This window comes from Muscardinus avellanarius (assembly GCF_963383645.1).
Source record: "Muscardinus avellanarius genome assembly, chromosome: 2".
Taxonomy (NCBI): Eukaryota; Metazoa; Chordata; class Mammalia; order Rodentia; family Gliridae; genus Muscardinus; species Muscardinus avellanarius.
The window spans coordinates 74,286,237-74,307,373 of record NC_137787.1 but is presented as its reverse complement, the minus strand read 5'-3'; the positions used below and the strand labels follow the sequence as shown (position 1 = coordinate 74,307,373).

Sequence of the window (21,137 nt, the reverse complement as noted above, 5' to 3'; positions counted from 1 at the left end):
TTTCCTTTAGGGGAATTCAGTTATATTTTTATTGAGTAATTGTTGTGTGCCCAGTATTGTAGTAATAACTGTTTCAACTCATCTCATTTATTCTTTACAGGAATTCTAGAGATAGGCACTATTAGTTTTGTATTTTATCAATGAAAAAAATATTTTTAAATTTGGGTCAAAGAGATTACTTTTCTAAAATCAGACCATAAGGAAGCAGCAGAAAAAGTGTACAAGCTCAGGTCCATAAATGTCTTTAATATTTGACTGTTATGAATTATTAAATTAGAATAACTCAGGAATGGAAAATTAATGCCAGTGATCATTGCAGGAGTTTTCCTTAAATTCTTGTAGCTAGGTGTTACTTCCTTCAGCATAAGTCAGGGGAAAGAGCTATACATTTTTTCTTAAGTTCTTTGAACTGTTTATACTGAATTTTATGTATCAATCGATATTTTTCCTTAGGAGTTGTGTCCTATTAGTTTTATAAAATAGATTCATTGCTTTTACACAGACTCATCCCTGTCAGCTTTTGTGACATCTCTAGGACAAAACAGTGAGACCAATGTAAATAAAAAATATATAATAAAGAGGTCATATTATTCAGTGTTCTTTAGTATACTGCACGTTTTCAGACAATATAAATGAAAATTATTGCTAAGTGCATTCATAATTTAAATGAATAATAATAAGCACAGAAATTACACTGAGCTCTGCTCTAATCAGTAAACTTGTTCCAATATTTGGTTCAGTTTTTAGTTTATTTGTAAAATATACATATTCAAATGTTTTAAACTTTAGTTCTTCACACAGTGGCGACCTCTTGTTTAATGTTTTGTTATCTTATGTCAGTGTCCACAAGTGGACTTGATCCAGCAGCAAATTTAGAAGTTACTTCAACCTATAATGTGATTGTACTTCTTCTTTAGGGCAAGAATGATTACTTTAACCAAAATCATAAGACCAACATATGGTGTGATTGTGATATTTTAATGTATGTATTAAAATTTACTATTCCTTTAGAGAACTCAGTTTCCTTGACAGGATTCCTGTTTGCAAAATGTTTATATGTTACCTGTTAATTCCTAGCAATCACTTTGTCTTTCTGTGTTATGAAAATGTAAGAAAAAATAATTAATGACTACTTAGTCTAAATATATATTCGTGCTTCCTGGGGTTTCCTGAAACATTCTTATGTAATCTCATCAGAAAAACTCAATAAACTTGAAAAATGTGATGTTTAATTACAGGTCAGCTCAACAGGTATTTCTTAAGTGTACCTGGTACATTCAATATACTAGTTACTCTGGGATACAAAATAAAATGTGATCTTCATCTCTTTGAGAAGATAATTCATGTATGCTGATATCCTACATTCATACTAACACATTGCAAAATATACTGAGGTTGTTTGTTTCTGTAGATATTGAATTGGTTGCTAGAGACAGAAATAATTCAACAAACACTTGTTCAGAATCTTGTATATGGCAATATACAACTAAGTATTTCTTTTGCAGCAAGAAAATAACAAACACAAGTTTGTAGCAAAGTGGTAAATGTAAATAAGAGAATAATAATAATGCTATACAGAGCAGATGAAGCTGGGGCTGAGTTTTGAGAGGCGCGTGGGCAGGATATTACTTAGAAAAGAAGAGCTTATACTATCTGGGAATAATGTAGAAATAATACCATTCCAGGAGGTAGACCTCTTTGGTCATTCTTCTTTCACAGATATTACAATGTAAAATAAATGGTTTTATTGATATGGTTCTTTAATTAGCATTTTATAAAATACAGGGCTCTAGAAAATAAATACAAATATAGGAGGAGAATGTTTGTTAAATAACAAACATTCTAAGACCCTTTATTTTCACCTATCTTGAAAGTTGTATCTTTGTTAGTGAGGAAAAGATATATATATATATTTTTTTCCATAACATTTTGTATTACAAAGTTTTATGATGAGCCAGGCGTGGTGTGCATGCTTATAATCCTAGTACTTGGGAGGCTGAGATAGGAGGATTGCAGGTTCCCAGCAACTTATGAGGCTCTTTGCAAATTAGTGAGACCTTGTTTCAAAATAAAGAATAAAAAATAGGGCTGGGAGTGTAGCTCGGAGGTAGAAAATACTACTACTACTACTACTACTACTACTACTACTACTAATAATAATAATAATAATAATAATATGATGATGATAGAGATTTTAAACTACTCAAATAATAGTTTAAGCATTTTGCATTTTTAGTCATGTATGCATTGACTCCCCTATAAGGCTGGGGCCTCATTGATGGAATAAAGAGTTTCATACTTTAGAATTTGCATAGGGTCTGGCAAAAAAGTAGTTCTTCATAAATAAAATCAAGGGATGAATTGTGTTACTGTTTAGCTATCATAGATTTTCTTTACCTTTCAACATATGAAAAAGCAGTTAATTTTGTAAGTTTTTATAATTTTATATGTTAGCAGTCATAAAATCATGTGTGAACAGACTGAAACATGAAATTGACAAGGTCAGTTAGCCAGTTTGCTTATGGATATTAGTCTTGACAAATCTGAACATTGTATAATCAGAGAAGAGTTCACATTTAGCATACCATTTGTCTTCTAAAGTAGTGAAAGACAGTTAGCATACCCGTTATACATAAAATACTTTTTTGTATCAGTTTCCCATAAGGATGAGAAATGGATAGCCATTATCTCAAATTGGGGACATGCACAGGTGCACACACACCTTCAAACATACATACATACATTCACAAACTTTTTCTTCATCTAGTTTTCCAGATTGAAAAGAGAAAAATAGAATAAACAAAAATTTTATTTCCATTTCTAGTAGAGCTCTATAATAATATTCTTTCAACTCTTAGAACAAGTTTACTTACTATATTTTTTGTTTGCTTCCTGATTTTTACTTTTATTAGCTTGAAATTTTGTAATACTTCCAGATATTGTGAGAATACGTGTGAAAATATTAGAGGTGCTAATGTGCCTATGCTATTTATGATTTTTTTAACTATAGCATGTATTTAGTTGTTATAATTAGAAATTTTTAGTGAGGAATGTAAAAGCGATTTTATCTATTTCTAAGGAAATACACTCTGTGGTGACACATGCCTATAATCCCACTACTTGGGAGGCTGAAACAGGAAAATTGTAGATTTGAGACTAGCCTCAGCAGCATAGTGAGACCCATTTTCAAAATAAAAAGAATAAAAAGGGCTGGGGGTGTACATCGGAGGTAGGATGCCCCTGGGTTCACTCTGTAGTACCAGAAAAACAACCAAAAACCATGGGAATAAATCTTAAAAAGTTAACAGTTTTAAATGGTGTTCTAAAGCTTCTGTATTTCTATACTAATATATTCTCTGAGCTAATTTATTTTGCTTTAGTACTTGCTGTGGATTTTGATGATATAAATATGCTTCATATTAGTTTAAATTCAATTACTTAAATATACAGTAAAACCTTTAAGACAATATTCCATTATTTATAGGAGTATTATTTATTGACTCTCTGTCTTACCTTGCTAGTTATCTAATTATCTCTGGTAATTTATTTAAGAGACACTTGTTGATCACTACTGTGTGCCAGACATACAATAGAGATAAAAGATCTACTCCATAGCCTTATTGCCAGTTTTGTACCAGCAAACTGTGGCTTTAATTAAGATGCCTTTTCAGACATATCGTGGATATTAATTTTTAAAGATCTCATCCTCAATGATTTGACATTAGCCATTGCTAATTAGGATATTTTGGACCTGAGACTTAGTTTTGACAGGTTTAATGTGTTATCATTATAATTCCCTAAAGAAAGTAGAATTGACTTTTCTTCAAATTCCTAAGTAGTTATGGTTAGGCCACTAGTAAGCTGATTAATAGATGGTCATTGCTGGTTTTTCATTTCAAATAACTTATACAGTATTTATCCCAAGTTAAAAACCAATCGGTGCTTTTTAAAATGTATGAGTTCTCCAGTTTAGCATGTCACAGAAGAGTACTCCATGAATTAAAAAATAAGCAGCAGGTCGAAGTGGGAAGAAAACATATTGCTAAAGTTAGCCATTATATATGTTTTTGTAGATAAATGATACCTTTTTCTTTTCTTTAATATTTAAAAAAAAATAGGAATGTTAAAATTTTATAGAAAAGGGTAACCAGAAATATTGTGATATTTACTTATGCTGTATTTTCTTTTCTTTCTTTTTTTCTTTTCTTTTCTTTTTTTTTTAAGTGGTACTAAGGGTGGAACCCAGGGGCTTTCTACCTCTGGGCCAAACTCCCAGGCCTATTTTATATTTTATTTGGAAACCGGGTCTCACTAAGTTGCTGAGAGCCTCACTAAATAGTTGAGGCTGGCTTCGAACCTGTGCGATCCTCCTGTCTCAGCCTCCCAAGTGCAGGGATTACAAGTGTGTGCCACCATGCCTGGCTCTTATGCCATATTTTCTATGCTAGAGGCATGGATATAGAATGAATACTCAGTATTGAATGTGATGCAAACATTGCTGCTAAGTTATTGAATCTTAGTTTTTTTTCTTGCTTTTGTGTTAGGATGCCCATTATAACAAATAACTTGATGGTGAAAAGTACTTTGACTTTGACATTCTGTGTAGATACAAATAATAGTCATATCAATTTTGTTGTGTTGTTTCAGTTAAGTTGCTCACTCATAAATTAGTAATATTTTGGCCGGGCGTGGTGGTGCACGCTTGTAATTCCCGTGCTTGGGAGGCAGAGACAGGAGGATCGTGCAGGTTCGAAGCCAGCCGCACTGGCTTAAGAGACCCTGTTTCAAAATAAAAATATAAAAAAAATAGGTCTGGGAGTGTAGCCCGGAGGTAGAAGGGCTTCCAGGAACCCCAGGACCACCAAAAAAATAAAATAAAATAAAATAAAATAAAAATGAATAAATTAGTAATATTTTAATGATCAGTAATAACCTGTATCTTGATTGTTGTTGAGGATTTTGTCAACTTTATAGTATTTCATTATGCAAAATAAAATACATAAAAGTGAATTAATTGACATTTACATGTTTGCCTAATGAGAAAGTGTAGTTTGAAAGACATAATTTGCATTTTTCTTTGAAGGTGGTGCTATATAATGAGAAGTACATATCCTTTTTTCTCTCATCTACCTAGAATACTGCATGTTAACAGGGTTGAGGCATAGTCTTCATTTAGTTCAAGGGCCTTTTAATTCTTTATGTGGAATTGACAACAGGTATAACAATTGTTTTGCCTTAGTTTGTATACTAGAAAAAGCTCTGAAGTCATTTGTTCCTTTCATTTAGCTTGATGTGGTAGCCATTAGATAGAATTGGCACTCTGAGTTGGTATCAGACCAGTGACTCTTAGGTGATAGTCTCTTGAAGCTCATTAGTAGTCCCCTAAGGAGTTCAATTTTAAGTTCACTGTTTATTTGTCACATAAGATTCTAGAAATGCCTATCATGCAGGAGTATTAAGATTCTAGGCATATTCAGTCATTTTTTGAAAAGAGATAACATTCTGTATTAATTACATATTTTTTTCCTTTATTTTATTTGTACTTTTTTGTAAGGCACTGTGTGTCTTAAAAATATACTCCCTGATTCCTACTGATATTTTTTTATATGTCAAGTTCCTCTGGATGTCAAACTTACAGTTATACTTTGTTAGAGTAACTTTTTTTTTTTTTTTTTTTTGCGAGTCTAGGGATGGAACCCAGAGGCATTTGACCTCCGAGCTACACCCCTTGCCCAATTTTTTATTCTTTATTTTGAAACAGGGTCTCACTGAGTAGCAGAGGGCCTCTCTAAGTAGCTGAGGCTGTCTGCAAACCATGATCCTTGATCCTCCAGTCTCAGCCTCCCAAATGCTGGGATTACAAGTGTGCGCCACCACACCAGGCTAACTTTTAACACTGTTTACTATAGCAGTACTCTGCTTTATTAACTAGTTAGTTTGGGCACTTTAAGGATCAGTTACTGAAATGAGATTAGACATGCAAGAGATTTGAGAGACTTCCATAATGGGAGAACATTTGGATGACCTTTAGAAAGGAGATAGGGAAAGTGAGATTGGAAAGAAAAGCTTCAAGCTGCAGTATAGTTTTGAGAAAGTTTCAGCTAGGTTGATAGACAGTCCTTGAGCTTTTCAGAGAAATTTCTTCTTTGGTGGTGGTTCTGGAACCACTGTTTTGCTTAGCCATTAGTGGGGTGCAACCCAAGGAAGCATGACCTGGTGTGAATGCCCAGTGGATGCAAAGCTGTAACAGCTTGAGATTGTGTGTCAGCTATTCTCTTCAGGGCAGGCTCTTTAGAAAGATTTGTTGTGGGCCAGCTCTGTGACTACCACAGTTAATAACAGTAAAAACTATAGAGGCAGGTACACATTTATTATTTTACTTAATCTTAACACCAACTCTGTGGTCACTAATTTCTGAGCAAACAGAGGGATTGAGAGGTTAAGTAATTTGTCCTTCATCACTTAGGAAATGATAGACCCAGAATTGTAACTTAGAAAGAATTCAAAAGCACTTAAATGCTACATACACCATAATGACTGCATACATGCACTGTAAAAAAAATTTAACTTCATTTTACAACTCAAGTAAGTTCTTTTTACAGTATTTCATGAATCTAAAATTGTTTGATTACCTTTTACCATACTAGTTTCTAGAGATTAATTTGTTTTCATTAAGACATATATGCTCAGAACTTGTAGCTTTTACTCTTTGAATTTTGATGCATGTCTTCACTTGTCAAAAGTACATTATGCTGGTTCCACCCATTCCCCCCTTTTCCCAATAATATTGAAGTTGTACCACAGATCTCTAGCTACAGTAAGCAATTCTCTGAGGATGAAGAAAGAAAATGTACATACACATAGGAATTTCTTTTCCAGAGCTAAAATTGACATTTTATAAATAATTTCCGTGTTGTAAACTTGAGACTAAGAAATCACAGCAATTCAGTGATATGCATTTGGCATGAGTCAGTTTTAGTTCTTAGTGCTTTTCATTGGAAATGGCATAAAAAGTAAGATATCTCTGAATTTTTAATGCTGTGGGCTTACAAGAGACATAAGATGTTTTTCTCTTATAGATGTGTGACAGTGCATGGCAGCAGAAGTAACGAATGGTCACAAACCCCAGCAGTACTTCTCAGGTCACATGCCCTCTTAATTTTTAAAGAATCCAGCAACAACCTAAGCAGTTGATAACAGGTCATTTCTAGGTGATAAAGGGTATTTGATATGGGGTGTTGCTTTTCTTCCCACACCTCTCGTTTTTATAGTTATTTAGATGTTTATATGCTGGTGGTTTATGTATTTAAACTGGTAACTAAATTTTCTTTTACTTTTTTATTTTTTAATGTTTGGTATTGGTTTTTTCAGGTTTTAAAATTTTTCTTTCAAGCTTTATTTTTTTTTCTTATTGCTTCAGTTCATTGTGTATATATTAGTGAGATGATCTGTAAGGTTTTAAAAGATTCAGATTTTTTAGGGTTTTTAAAATAAATGAATGAAATTATTTAATTAATTTTGTGGCACTGGGGATGGAACCCAGGGGCATTCTACCTCTGAGCTACACCCCCAGCCATATTTTTAATCCTTTATTTTGAAACAAGGTCTCACTAGTTGTGGAAGGCCTCACTAAGTAGATGAGACTGGCCTTGAACCTGTGATCTTTCTGTCTCAGCCTCCCAAAGTACAGGGATTACAAGGGTGCACCACCATGCCCAGTTTAGGATTTTTTTAAAACTAAAAAAAAAAGTAGTATAAATTATTAAGACATTGGTCTTATTCATCTTTAACACTCTTCATGGTCATAAACTTTAATATAAGTGCAATTGGAAGTTTACGAGAAGCTACTAGGAGAGGGGGGGGAGGTTGATTACAGTAATAACTCCTAGAAACATGCATTTTTTTTCTTTAAAACACCTTTGTATTAAACTATGTCGAAGAGCTTTTCTTAAAAAATAGCTTCCTTTGAATGCAAAAATTGGGAACTATAGATTGTTGCTTTGGAAATTTTAGTCTTAATTGTTTAGTGACCTAGCAGTTGCTATGAAAACATGAATTTAAAAATAAATAGCATATTGGATGAACTGTATTATACTCATAAAAGAAGCCAAAAAATATGGATTAAACTGAATATGAAAACAATTAGAGTTTTAAGACCTTAACCAGATTCATCATTAAAATGAAATGATAGGTCCTTGTCCCTTGGGCTTACTTGGAATAAACATAGAATTCAGTATTGTTTTTAAAACTATTTTGCTTTTATAAGCTAAGACAGATGTACAAAAAAGATGCAGTTTTTATTTTGTATTGGCAGCTTCCAAATATTTAGTATCTATTTCCAAGAGTTGCAATTAGTAAAGCAACCATGGTACTGAAATCTGCACATCCCACAAGCTAATTATATTTGCAAGGTCAGAGTGAATACATATTTTCAGAAAAATAAAGGGTTATATAAATATGTGTCTTCTACTTGGCTGTTATATCACAGTTTGTTGATCTGGAGTATAATGTGTACAATTCACAAATTTGTCTGATAACAGAAAGTGGTGTGTGATTGTGTTTATTTTACTAACCAGTATATTCACAGCAATCACTTCCAAATATCTCTCCAGTAAAGATGTGTTAATTACAAAACAGACAAGGTCTTCTATTATATTAAAGCTACTAACAAGAAGACAGCAGGAATCACACATGTAAATAGCATCATCAACCCCTATTTTAGTCCTCTGTTTTGATCTGTGAGTTGCGCATAGACCAAAGGTGCTATTAAAGACTGAGTGTATGAAATAGGCAGCATTATATGAACAAAATTTATTCAACAAGAAAACAGACCTTTAACATGAATTTAACAAGCCTGAGAAATTATAAACTATCATATGCTGCAGATTCATGCAGTGATAATAAACAAAAAAGGAAAGTAAGAGGTTTCCCTAAGCTAGCCAAACTGCTAATGGTTTTGTTATAAGCTGTCTACTGTTGCAGTGACCTCTGAAAAGTCTCAAGGCACTTGTACCAGAAGAAATTAAATGGTCAGGCTGGTAAATAGAGATTTAATGTGGTGTGCAAGACTTCAACATGGAAAGGAATTTTAGAAGTATAGCATAACATTCTTGAAATTATTACTTTAGCTTGGAGGCTTTTGTTAGTACAGACTAAGGAAGTAGTCCTTAAGGAAAAAAAAACTCATGATTTTTTTGTTAAATTACTATTTAATGTTTTGAAGACATAAAGTGAAATAGTTTAATGCATATGTACTTCAAAATGAACTGTTTAGAAAATTCTTAAAGCTCCAAAAAATAAAGGATTATTCCTCTCTCTATGGCTTAATTAGTTCTTGAAGGTTCTTTGTTTGGGATATTGAGTCTGAGATTTCTGTTCATAACTGTGGAGTGACCATTTTACTGTCATTCTGTTGTATCATGCTGTAAATAGAGAACCGCCATCAGCTTATACACACCTCCAAGTGCTCACTAGGGCTTTTTCCTGAATCTAACTTACTATGGTATAATTAACACCTTCTTCACCCATTGCTCATTAGTACACTGGACATTAATGAGTCTATTTTGATAGGCTGCTCTAAAGGAGAAATGTACTTATTCTCACAACAGAAAAAGCAATTATAAAATTGTACAGAAAATAAAATGTAGATTATATTGCCATATTTATATTTTTATTGCATGCTAAATCTAATTTTGGTCTGCAGGTTGTTGAACATGTTAGTTTCCTTCGACAGTTGCTATAGTGATGGCACCAAATTCCTTTAATCTTAGTGTAATCATTTCTATTGGCTTTCACATTGCCACTCAGGAATTGTCAATCTAAACAAGTAATTTCACATAGGTCATCTTTCATTAGCTGAACAGTTTATGAAATCCCTTAATTTTCCTTTTAATTTCTTAATAGAATTAAAATTTATTTTCAGCTTTTTTTTAAACTGATCATAGTATCTACTTAAATGGTATTTTCATTTTCTTTTTATGAATTTTTACACCTTATATTTTAGAGAAACACAACAAAGACTTTTGTTTATAAAATAACTTGAGATTTTAGTTTGAAAGTATCCAAAATAAAAATTATGTAAACATTTTGTTGTGATATAAAATGAAATTTCCATAGTTTATGAAGGTTTTCCTCCCTATAAACAATTTAACTGAAGTCTTAGAATCATTAGACAACCAGGCCAAAAAGGTACTTTACTTTTTATAATATTTACAATTAATAGTCAAGATAGCAGTTCTTAGTTACGTACTTGTTTAAATTGTATGCCTGTCTGTCAGAATGGTCACATCTCTTTATAACTTGGTCTTATTTTATATGCCTTTTAGTACAATAGTGAGAAAATTTTGTCTGAGTCTGTGTAGTTTTTAGAATAGTTGTTTAAAGTTACTTATGAAAACATCTGATTAAAGTATGCCTGATTAGTACCTGTTTTTATTACTGTTTTATGAAAAAAGAATACATTATTTGAAAAATTATAAATATAAGAAACCCAGTCTATATTCATTTACATATATATGTGATTTATTCTGGTTTAAGGTTACTGTATATATAAAAAGGAAAAGGTTTTCACAAACTATTAAATCATTCATGTTCTGGGAATACTTGGTTTTATTTTGAGGCAAAAGTAATCTTTGGGAAAATTTGAAGTGTTCGAAAAAATGCAAAATTCAAAGTTGACTTTTTGGGGCCAACTGGAGTGGATAGAGACCTTAAAATGATTCACTTGTCATAATGTTTTGGTATAAGTTTATATTCTTTATAAATGTAATCTTTGGACCCTTCATGGTAGCCTTGTTAGAAATGGAGATTTTTTTTTTTAAGTTCTGGTATATTGCATGTAGAAATATTTAAAACAAATAGATTTTTAAACTTGATCTGATTTCAGTTGCCTAACCTGGAAATATATTTTTTCAATCTCTCAGTATACTCAAAACAGTGGTTGTACAAATGGGAACAAATCTAATTGACATATTTTGCTGGACATAGTAGCACACACCTATAATCCCAGCTACTTGGGAGGATGAGGCAAGAAAATCCTAAGTTTTGTTTTTGTTTTTTGTTCTTTGTTTTTGTTTTGTTTTTTGTTTTTTGGTGGTACTGGGGTTCCTGGAAACCCTTCTACCTCCGAGCTACGCTCCCAGACCTATTTTTATATTTTTATTTGGAAACAGGGTCTCTTAAGCCAGGGAGGCTGGCTTCGAACTTGCACGATCCTCCTGTCTCTGCCTCCCAAGCGCGGGGATTACAAGCGTGTGCCACCATGCCCGGCAAGAAAATCCTAAATTTGAAGCCAGCCTGGGCAACTTAGTGAGACCCTGACTCACAAGGGGAGGGAATGTCGCTCAATGGTAGAGCAGAAACACTATTAGTATATCTTAGGTTTTTTTTATTTTTATTTTTTTATTTTGCAGTACTGGGGCTGGAACCCAGCGGAAATCTACCCTGAGCTGCACCCCGGCTCTTTTTTATTCTTTATTTTGAAGCAGGGTCTGAGTTGCAAAGGGCCTCACTAAGTAGCTGAGCCTGTCCGCGAACCGCAGTCATCCTGTCTCAGCCTCCCAAATGCTGGGATTATAAGCGTGCTCCATCATGCCTGGCTATTTTTTTTTTCTTTAATGCTGGGAGTTGAACCCAGGAACGTTCTACCTCTAAACTACACCCCCAGCCCTATTTTGTTTTTATTGTGAAGCAGGGTCTTGCTAAGTTGCTGAGGATCTTGCTAAGTTGCTGAGACTAGCCTCAAATCTTTGATCCTATCTCAGCCTCCCAAGTACAAAGATGACAGGCATGTGCTACCATTTCAGTCTTGTTCAACACTTTCAAAGAGGTGAATTTGGAAATATTGTCTTGCTTTATAACAAATATAAATATACGGAGTTAAATTTCTTAAACCAATCTGTTAAAGTTAGTTCTACCTAAAAGTTTACAATGTTTAAAAGCTTTAAGTGCTTTAAGTCCATAATAATGAATATAACATGATAGCAATAGGGTAGTAAGTTATTCTTGTTAGTCTCTTGATACATGAAAGCTTACAGATGATACCATGTCATATTAGAATTTGAAGTCTTTCTATAAAGACAAAAAGATGATACCAGTTGTTAATTCTTTACTGCAAATGGAATTTGGGCCATACCATTCGATATGATGTTCCTGTCTTAAAGCGGAGATGACCTTGGGTTTCTTATATTGCGCCTCCTATGCTTGACAGTGGCTTGGACATGTAAGACCATCAGACAAGGTATAAAGTCTTTCATAGTCACAAGAAGTAAAAGGTATCTGACTAGAAGAGAATACATGGGCAAGTGCCTTGCTGGCTGTAATTTTGTTGTCATTTCAAGTACTGTGGTAGTATAATTGATGTGACAGGGCTGGGCTTTAGATGTAGTCCCTTAGCTTGTGCTCACTTTCAGTTTTAGTTTTTCTGTCATTCATTTTGATTAGTTAAAATTTAGGTGACAAACATATGCACACCAATGCAGGCTATTTGGTTTAAGTTTAGTTAATGATGTATTTTAATAATAAAGATGCAAAGTTAACATTTTTCTTTACTGCTTTATGAAAATTGCAATAATTGGTGTCACCTTACATTACAAGATAGAGAGTGGTGTGCTGATGGCACAATCAGCAGGAGGTTCTTTTTTATTAATATTATAATTAAATGATTTTCTGGAAATAGGCCAGAAGCAGATGCAAGTTGATCATGCCTTGTCCACTGTTGCTTGGCATTATCACTTGCTTTTAAAAAAGAATTGACTTGACACCTTGTTTTTACAGGTTGTTATTGATGCCTTCAGATTGATCAATGCTAATATGATGGTCTTAGGACATGAACCAAGACAAACAACTTCAAATCTGGGTCACTTAAACAAGCCATCTATCCAGGTAGTAGCTGTATTTGATATTGCATTAAAACTGTTAAAGTGTGTGTGCGTGGGGGGTGGGTGCTGGGGATTGAACCCAGGGGCATTCTACCTCCCAGCCCTATTTTTTGGTTCTGTATTTTGAAACAAGGTCTCACTGAATTGCAAAGGGCCTTAATAAGTAGTAACTGAGGCTGTCTATGAACCATGATCCTCCCAAATGCTGGGATTACAAGCATGCGTCACCACACCCTGCTTCTGTTTTTGTTTGTTTGTTTTTGTTTTTGTTTTTATGGTACCAAGGATGGAACCCAGGGACATTCTACTTCCCAGCTACACCCCCAGCCCTATTTTTTTGTTCTTTATTTTGAAACAAGGTCTCACTGAATTGCAAAGGGCCTCACTACCTAGGTGAGGCTCTTAGCGAACTGCAATCTTCCTGTCTCTGCCTCCCAAATGCTGGGATTGCAAGTGTGTGCCACAATGCCCAGTTAAATTTTTGTGTTTTAGAAGAAAATTATAAAAATATTACAAAAGTTAGATTTGTTCATTAGTCAATTTTTAGTACCATTTTGGGTTGGTTTTTTTTTTTTTTTTTTTGTGTGTGTGTGTGTGTGTGTGTGTGTGTGTGGTACTGGGTTTCCTGGAAACCCTTCTACCTCCAGGCTACACTCCCAGACCTATTTTTTATACTTTTTTATTTGTAAACAGGGTCTCTTTAAGCCAGCAAGGATGGCTTCAAATCTGCAGGATCCTGTCTCCACCTCCTAAGTTTAAAAGCCACCACGCCCGGCTTTAGTACAATTTTTAAATGGGGAACCTATTAGAGCCTTTATCTTAGGACTATCTTCTGTATGATTAATATTATAGAAAAGGCTTCAGGTGGAGGGTATTTGGTATCCTCAAAGCCTCTAGTAATGGTTCTTAATATGTGTATATATGGTACTTGGGATTGAACCCAGGGCCTCACCCTTACTAGGCAAGCCCTCTACAACTGAGCTACATTCTCCAGCCCTTTTAAAATTTTGAGACAGGGTCTCCTAAGCTGCTCCTGCAGAACTGAGTTCTTTCTGCTTCAGCCTTCTGAGTAGTTGGGATTATAGTCAAGCATCACTACATGCAGTCCCAGAAACAGTTCTTAAGTAGTACTTAAAATTTTCCAAAACTGGGTGTGGTGGCGCACACTTGTAATCCCAGCATTTGGGAGGCTGGAATAGGAGGATCACGGTTTGTGGACAGCCTCAGCTACTTAGTGAGGCCCTTTGCAATTCAGTTAGACCCTGAATTTCAAAAATAAAGAACAAAAAAATAGGGCTGGGAGTGTAGCTCAGAGGTAGAATGCCTCTGGGTTCCATACCCAGTATCTCAAAAAAAAAAAAAAAATTCTACCTTTTTTGTTTAATTTTTACCTTTAAGATAAATTCTATAAACCATACCTGTATGGTTTCTTTTAATGGCTGTTTATATCTTATTATGATGTTAACCACTTATTGAAATTACTTATATTTGGACATTTAATATTCTCTTGGGTGATTAATACTTTTTCGATCATTCATATGCCTCATTGTTTGAATACAAGTCTTTATTATTTGTAAAATTATTTTAAATGTGTTTTTAAGTGTACACAGTGTTGTGTCTTTGTAGTTAATTACTTCTCTAAAGATTAATTAAAAGAACTAAGATACCATGTTTGATTAAATAGAACACATAAGACAAAGACAGCATAGTACTTGCTATTCCCCTTCTGAAACCATGTTCTACCCATAAGAGTGTCTTTGGGGAGTTGTGGCTTTGATAGTTAGTCATGGTTAAGCATTGGTTACACTTTGATAATTTTGTACATTTCAAAGATTATTTTTTGTATCAGTCACTCATCCAAAAAGTTCATCAGGATGAAAAGTTTTGCTTCAAAGAATTAAGGTGTGTTTCTTTTGGAAAAAAAAAAAAAAGTCAGGGAAGGCTGGAAAATATAATGAGTATGAAACAAACTACCGGTGATTTTGATTGGGCACAGACAAGCCCATGCTTGCAAGTTCCAAGAGAATATATTATTGGACCTGCTTAGCCTGTGATAATGACCTTTCTTATAAACCCCCGTAACATCATACTGCTTCATTATTTTTTGCAAAAGGTTAAGTAGCATATCACAATCCAAAATCATTGTGATAACTACATGGTATGTTTCTGCCAGAAGTTCTTACTAATTGCAAGTCAACAGCCACCTGTTGCAGACTTCATTTTTTAAATTAAACATTGCTTTTTAACCTTAAAATTAAGTACAATTGATATTAAAATCTGTTTCATTTTGTACCAGTCCACTTTGTATTTTTTAACTCTACATTATAGTTTATAATTCAGACCTTCTGAAGCAGATTTCAAACCTAAGTTAAACAACCTATGTATATAACAGCTACAGCATCAATATTTTTTCTTTATTTTAGTTTGTTTTGCATTCCAATTAGAATCTGTAAATATATTTATTTCACAGTTTATATAGCGCCCATCAGAATGACATCTATCTGGGTGCTTTACAAAACCACACAAATGGGATCAAGACAAAGTGACTGAACAAAGCCACACCTTCAAAGACTTTCTATTCTAAGACAACCTAGAAAGAAAGCAACCCAGAAGAGCTTGAAGTGAATGGCAATATCTGTAATAGAGTTCTACTATATGCAAACCAAATCTTTAACGTGGGAATTAGATGCCTTTCAGAAATGCCTTGCTTTTTGTTTTGAAGGGAAAATTAGTTGGTGTTAAGAGGGAACCTGCACCTAAACCAACTCTCAAGTAGAAGGAATAGAATTCTGACAGCAGCCATTAGCAAACAAGCTAGAGGTCACTAATGACTTTCTGGTGCTGATTTCTTTACTGTTATACTTAAACAGTAGGGGGATATATGATTACATTGTAGACTATTATTATATATATGTATATATATGTAATTGTACACATATGCATGTATGTACTGGGAATTAAACCCAGGAGTATTTTACCTCCAAGCTAAACAGCTCCCCCCTCCAACCCTTTTTGGTTTTGAAACAGGGTCTTGTGAAGTTGCTTAGAGTCTTACTAAATTGCTGAAGATGGCCTTGAACCTTTCTCAGCCTCCCAAAGTACTGGGATTACAGATGTGCGTGCCAGCATACCTGGTTTAGGGTATTATTCAATAATTTGAGATAGGTTCAAAGTATACTAAGAAGATTATAAAGTATGATACACACATTCTCCATTCTGTAAATATATAGTTTATAAATGGTATCTAGATATTTATACCAGGATGTTAGTACTTATTATCTTTGGTGATAGAATTATGGAATTTTTTTTATTTTTCCTTGTCCACTTTTCTGCAATGAAATATATTGTACTTTTAGATTTTTTTTTTTTAAATGACAGTCCTGGGGATTGAACCCAGTTTACCACTGGGATACATCCCCTGCCCTTTTTTATTTTTTATTTTTAGACAGTGTCTTGCTGAGTTGCTCAGGCTGGCCTTGAACTTGCCATTCCTCCTGAGTACCTGGGATTACAGGCATGCCTGGCTAGAAAATGTTATGTTATTTTTATAGCACTAAAGTTATTTTTAGAGCACTTTAAAACTGGTTGAAGTAGCTAATGGACAAATTCATTTTCACTTTCCTGTTTTATATAAGAAGCCATTAATCCTGGTAGAGAGAAAACTATATTGCCTATACAACTATAGGCTTTTATATAAATATATAAGAATATAATATTTTTTATTCAGAGCATGAAACTTATTACTATCAAATGTTTAGACTTGAGAATTATCAAGCTTTCATTTTAGTAACTTTTTTTGTTTTTTGTGTGTGTGGTACTGGGGTTCCTAGAAACCCTTCAACCTCCGGGCTACACTCCCAGACCAATTTTTACACTTTTTTATTTGGAAACAAGGTCTCTTAAGCCAGCGTGGCTGGCTTCGAACCTGTGTGATCCTCCTGTCTCTGCCTCCCAAGCGCAGGGATTACAAGCATGCGCCACCACTCCCGGCTAGTAACAATTTTTTTTAAACTATTCAGTTTTTAAAAGTTTTTAAAACCATTAAAAATGATCACTGACATTTCAAATCAAAGTGTCACAATAAATTAGAAGATTGTTAGCCTCATGGAAATTTAGTAAAGATTGATACTGTATGATGCATGGACTAGGGCTTTGACAAAGCCTAGAAGTAAGAGTCCTAAGTAGAGTTGCATTCTATAATAGAGTAAACTATTTGCAAAATATTGTCTTTTTTTTTTTTTTTTTTTTTTTTTTTTGGTGGTACTGGGGTTCCTGGAAGCCCTTCTACCTCCGGGCTACACTCCCAGACCTATTTTTATACTTTTTATTTGGAAACAGGGTCTTCTAAGCCAGCGCTGCTGGCTTCAAACCTGCGCAATCCTCCTGTCTCTGCCTCCCAAGCGCGGGGATTACAAGCGTGTGCCACCACACCCGGCCTTTTTTTAAATATAACTATTGAACCACAGTTATAAAACAGTATACTGTAGCTATTGTGGTCATTTTGTGGATGAAGCAGCTGAGACCCAGAACATTGAGTTACTCGGTTATTCATTGAATTAATGTAGGAACTGGTGATCATAACCAAATCTTCTCATTCTTTTTTTTATAGTTGGAAATTTAGTTTTAATTTTGGCATACATAATATATGTATATGGTTCGAGATTCAAAGGTACAAAAAGTGTTTAATACAAAACTTTTTCTTATTTTGCCTTCTGCAACCCAGTTATCTACTCTAGGTAGAATCACAAAAACATGCTTGTTGCTTTTCAGTTATTCTACTTATATATAGAAAGTTTCATTTTAGAATGTCATTGAGTGGATATCATCTAGCACCATGTAATGGTACAAGCTTATAATCCCAGTGTATGTGAAATAATTTAAGGCAAAGTCAAGTGTGGTGACACATGCCTGTCATCTCAGTACTTGAGAGGCTGAGAGAGGAGGATCATGGGTACACAGCCAGCTTCAGCAACTTCTACAACTTAGTGAGACCGTTTCAAATAAAACATAAAATAAATTAGGTCTGGGGGGTGTAGCTTAGAAGTAAAATGCCCCAGGGTTCAATCCCCTGTACCACAAAAAGAAAAAAGAAAAGGGAGGCAAATTTATCTATACATCAAGCACACCCATTTTAAAAGAATAAGTTAAACCTATCAAGGACTTATGAAAAGCTTATATTCAATTCTTAAGCTGTATATTTATAATACTTTTCGACATTAGTGAATATGGAGGTGTAATTGTAAACTGGCCACAAGACTAAAATATTCATAGCCAGTTTATGATTTGGGATGAATGTACTGAGTGTACATAAAAAATGAATACATAAAGCCGGGAGTATTAGTGCATGCTTGTAATCCCTGCACTGGGAAGACGGAGACAGGAAGATCGCGCAGGTTCGAAGCGAGCCTTGCTGGCTTAAGAGACCCTGTTTCCAAATAAAAGAGTATAAAAATAGGTGTCTGGGAGTGTAGCCCGGAGGTAGAAGGGTTTCCAGGAATCCCAGCACCACAATAAATAAATAAATAAATAAATAAATAAATAAATAAATAAAATACATAAAATTGAAAGATTGCCTGGGTGTTTCATTACAGTTGTTAATTCTGCCTGTTTTCATTTTTACTTTTATCAAAACAAGGTAGTACAAACCAAGAAGATGGTGCCTTCAAATACCAAATTGTATATTTCAGCAATATGGCTAATCTCTAAAATGTAGGCCTGTCAGTGGGGCGATCCACTGGCTTCTTCTGTATGTGTTAGTCACAACTGCTGAAGTTCTTAGATGAGACCATATTCAACCCAAGCTCTACTCTCCAGCCAGGCTGTGTTTGCTTAGAGAACTGAGCACATTTATTTTTTTTATCTCTTCACTGAGAAGATGCACATCTTAATGCACACAAAAATGAGTACAGATTATGGGAAGTCCTGAATATTTCCACATTTTGATCTGTACAATGTACTTATCTTTATGCACAGAAATAGAATTCATTTGAAAGTAGATATAAAGACTATGCTCTTAGTATCTTAATTTCACATATTCACCACTTTAAGACAGCTACTGTTCCTATAGAATTTCAAAGCTCACTTTTATAGTAGACAGTAGGAATGTAAGAATGGATTGTCCCAGTATATATCTAAAATGTTTTCATACTTGCTAGAATGATTTTTGGTAGCAAAGCTTAAAAATAAGATTATGCTTTTTTCATGAAGATCATTAAAATATTTATACTTATTTAGAAGGCAAAATAAGAAAAAAGTTTCATATTAAACATTTTTTGTACCATTTGAATCTTGAGTTAAGTATGTTAGAAAGAACGTGATCTAAGGATTCAGAATGAGGTAGGTTCAGATCCCCAACTCATCCTTTTAGTAGCTGTAAGTTTGGGCAATTAAAGTTTGTTGATTATTTTCTTAATTTGTTAAAATGCACGTGGAATCATCCTGCCTTACTAGATTGTTGTGAAGCTTAGAAGATGCATTGTATACAGCAGGCACTACATGTTTATTAAATGTTTACTTTGCTGAACCCCTTCTATCTCAGCACCAGGACTACACTGAAGAAGTATATTACTTAGAGAGTGGTGGTAATTTGGGTGAGCTTTATCTTTAGATTCCTGACAGTTTTTCCCAAAATCCTTTCTGTATTTTATACTTATTAAAAATATTCCTTCCTGGCACAGTTGTGCAAGCTTATAATCCCAGTACTTGGGAGGCCGAGACAGGAGAATCGCAGGTTCTTAGCAACTTAAAACTCTCAGCAACCTAGCAAGATCCTGTTTCAAAATAAAAAGAGCTGGGAGTGTAACTTAGAGGTAGAATGCCATATATTGGCATAAACCTGGTATGTGATTTAAATTTGAATTTTCCTTTTTTACTGTTTCCACTCATGTTTTCTAGTGTATGTTTGTATGAATGAATGTATGTATGTATGTATGTATGTATGTATGTATGTATGTATGTATTACCAAGTTGTATTTCTGTATTTTCATGTCTTACTAGGCCGATAGAGGCTCCCTAGATCCCTCAAAATACATTTCTGAACCACATTTTAACTCTTGTGCTAGAGTTAGATACTTGGGCTGTTGCAGATTGATTCCAGCACGTCTTGGGTTATAGTTTTTTAATAAAGCCAGGCCATTACTTAAGTTTTTATTATGACTGATCTGTTTGTCTTAGAAATTGAGTATGGTTTTAAAAAAAAAAAAAAGTTCTGGTTAGTGATATCCAGTACGATTCACTGGATAAAAACATGAGCAAGATAGGTCCAGTAAAGACCAAATTCTACATTGTTAATTTGAAGACATGCCTGGACAGTTATTTGAACTGATCAAAACTAAGAACTAAGAAAAAGGGAAACCTCAGACTAATATGAGTAAAGAAAAGAGCATCTTATATTTTTTTTTTCTTTTAGACTTTTGTTATAAAATATCAAAGAGCTCCTTAGATCTAAGAAAATCAGATGTCAAAAATCATGAACAGCCAGGCGTGGTGGCACACACTTGTAATCCCTGCGCTTGGGAGGCGGAGACAGGAAGATCGCGCAGATTTGAAGCCAGCCGCGCTGGCTTAAGAGACCTTGTTTCCAAATAAAAAAAGTATAAAATAGGTCTGGGAGTGTAACCCGGAGGTAGAAGGGTTTCCAGGAACCCCAGTACCACAAAAAAAAAAAAAAAAATTTTTTAAGAAAAGGGCTAGGGTGTAGCTCAAAGGTAGGAAGTCCGTAGGTTCAATCCCCAGTACCAAAACAACAAAAAACTATAAGTGGTTAATTTATAACAGATTATGATGAGATCAAACCTTACCTCTAACCAACTGAGCAAGGCTACCAAATCTGGAATTTGTGAGGCTATATATTATGCTTGAAGAGTGCATCAACAATTTCTTTAAACTTGACTTCTAAGCCAGATGTGGTGGTGCATATTCGTAATCCCACTATTCCAGAAGCTGAGATAGGAGAATCAAGAGTTCAGGGTCATTCTGGGCAATTTAATGAGATTTTGCCTCAAAAAAACAAAACCATTGTTACATCTAAATTTACAGCTGAGAAAACTTTTATTTATTTTTATTTTATTATTTATTTATTTATTTATTTTTGCGGGGCTGGGGCTGGAACCCAGAGGCATTTGACCTCCGAGCTACAACCCTTGCCCAATTTTTTATTCTTTATTTTGGTTTTTTTTTTTTTTTTTTTTTTTTTAATTTATTTTTATTGGTGCATTGTAATCATACATCACATTGGAATACAAGACTTGAGAGGATATA

At 34.1% G+C, this 21,137-nt stretch overlaps 1 protein-coding gene across 1 annotated transcript in view; it reads left to right on the top strand.

Annotated features, from left to right (window-relative positions):
• The window catches only part of PSMD14 (proteasome 26S subunit, non-ATPase 14), a gene marked incomplete at both ends in the record, with an annotated part of 100,223 nt that overhangs the window by 52,507 nt on the left and 26,579 nt on the right, over positions 1 to 21,137 (top strand). Inside the window, one exon of the mRNA XM_080689260.1 lies at positions 12,775 to 12,882. Within this exon, the coding sequence (XP_080545386.1) occupies positions 12,775 to 12,882 (108 nt within the window). The remainder of the gene's footprint in view (positions 1 to 12,774; positions 12,883 to 21,137) is intronic.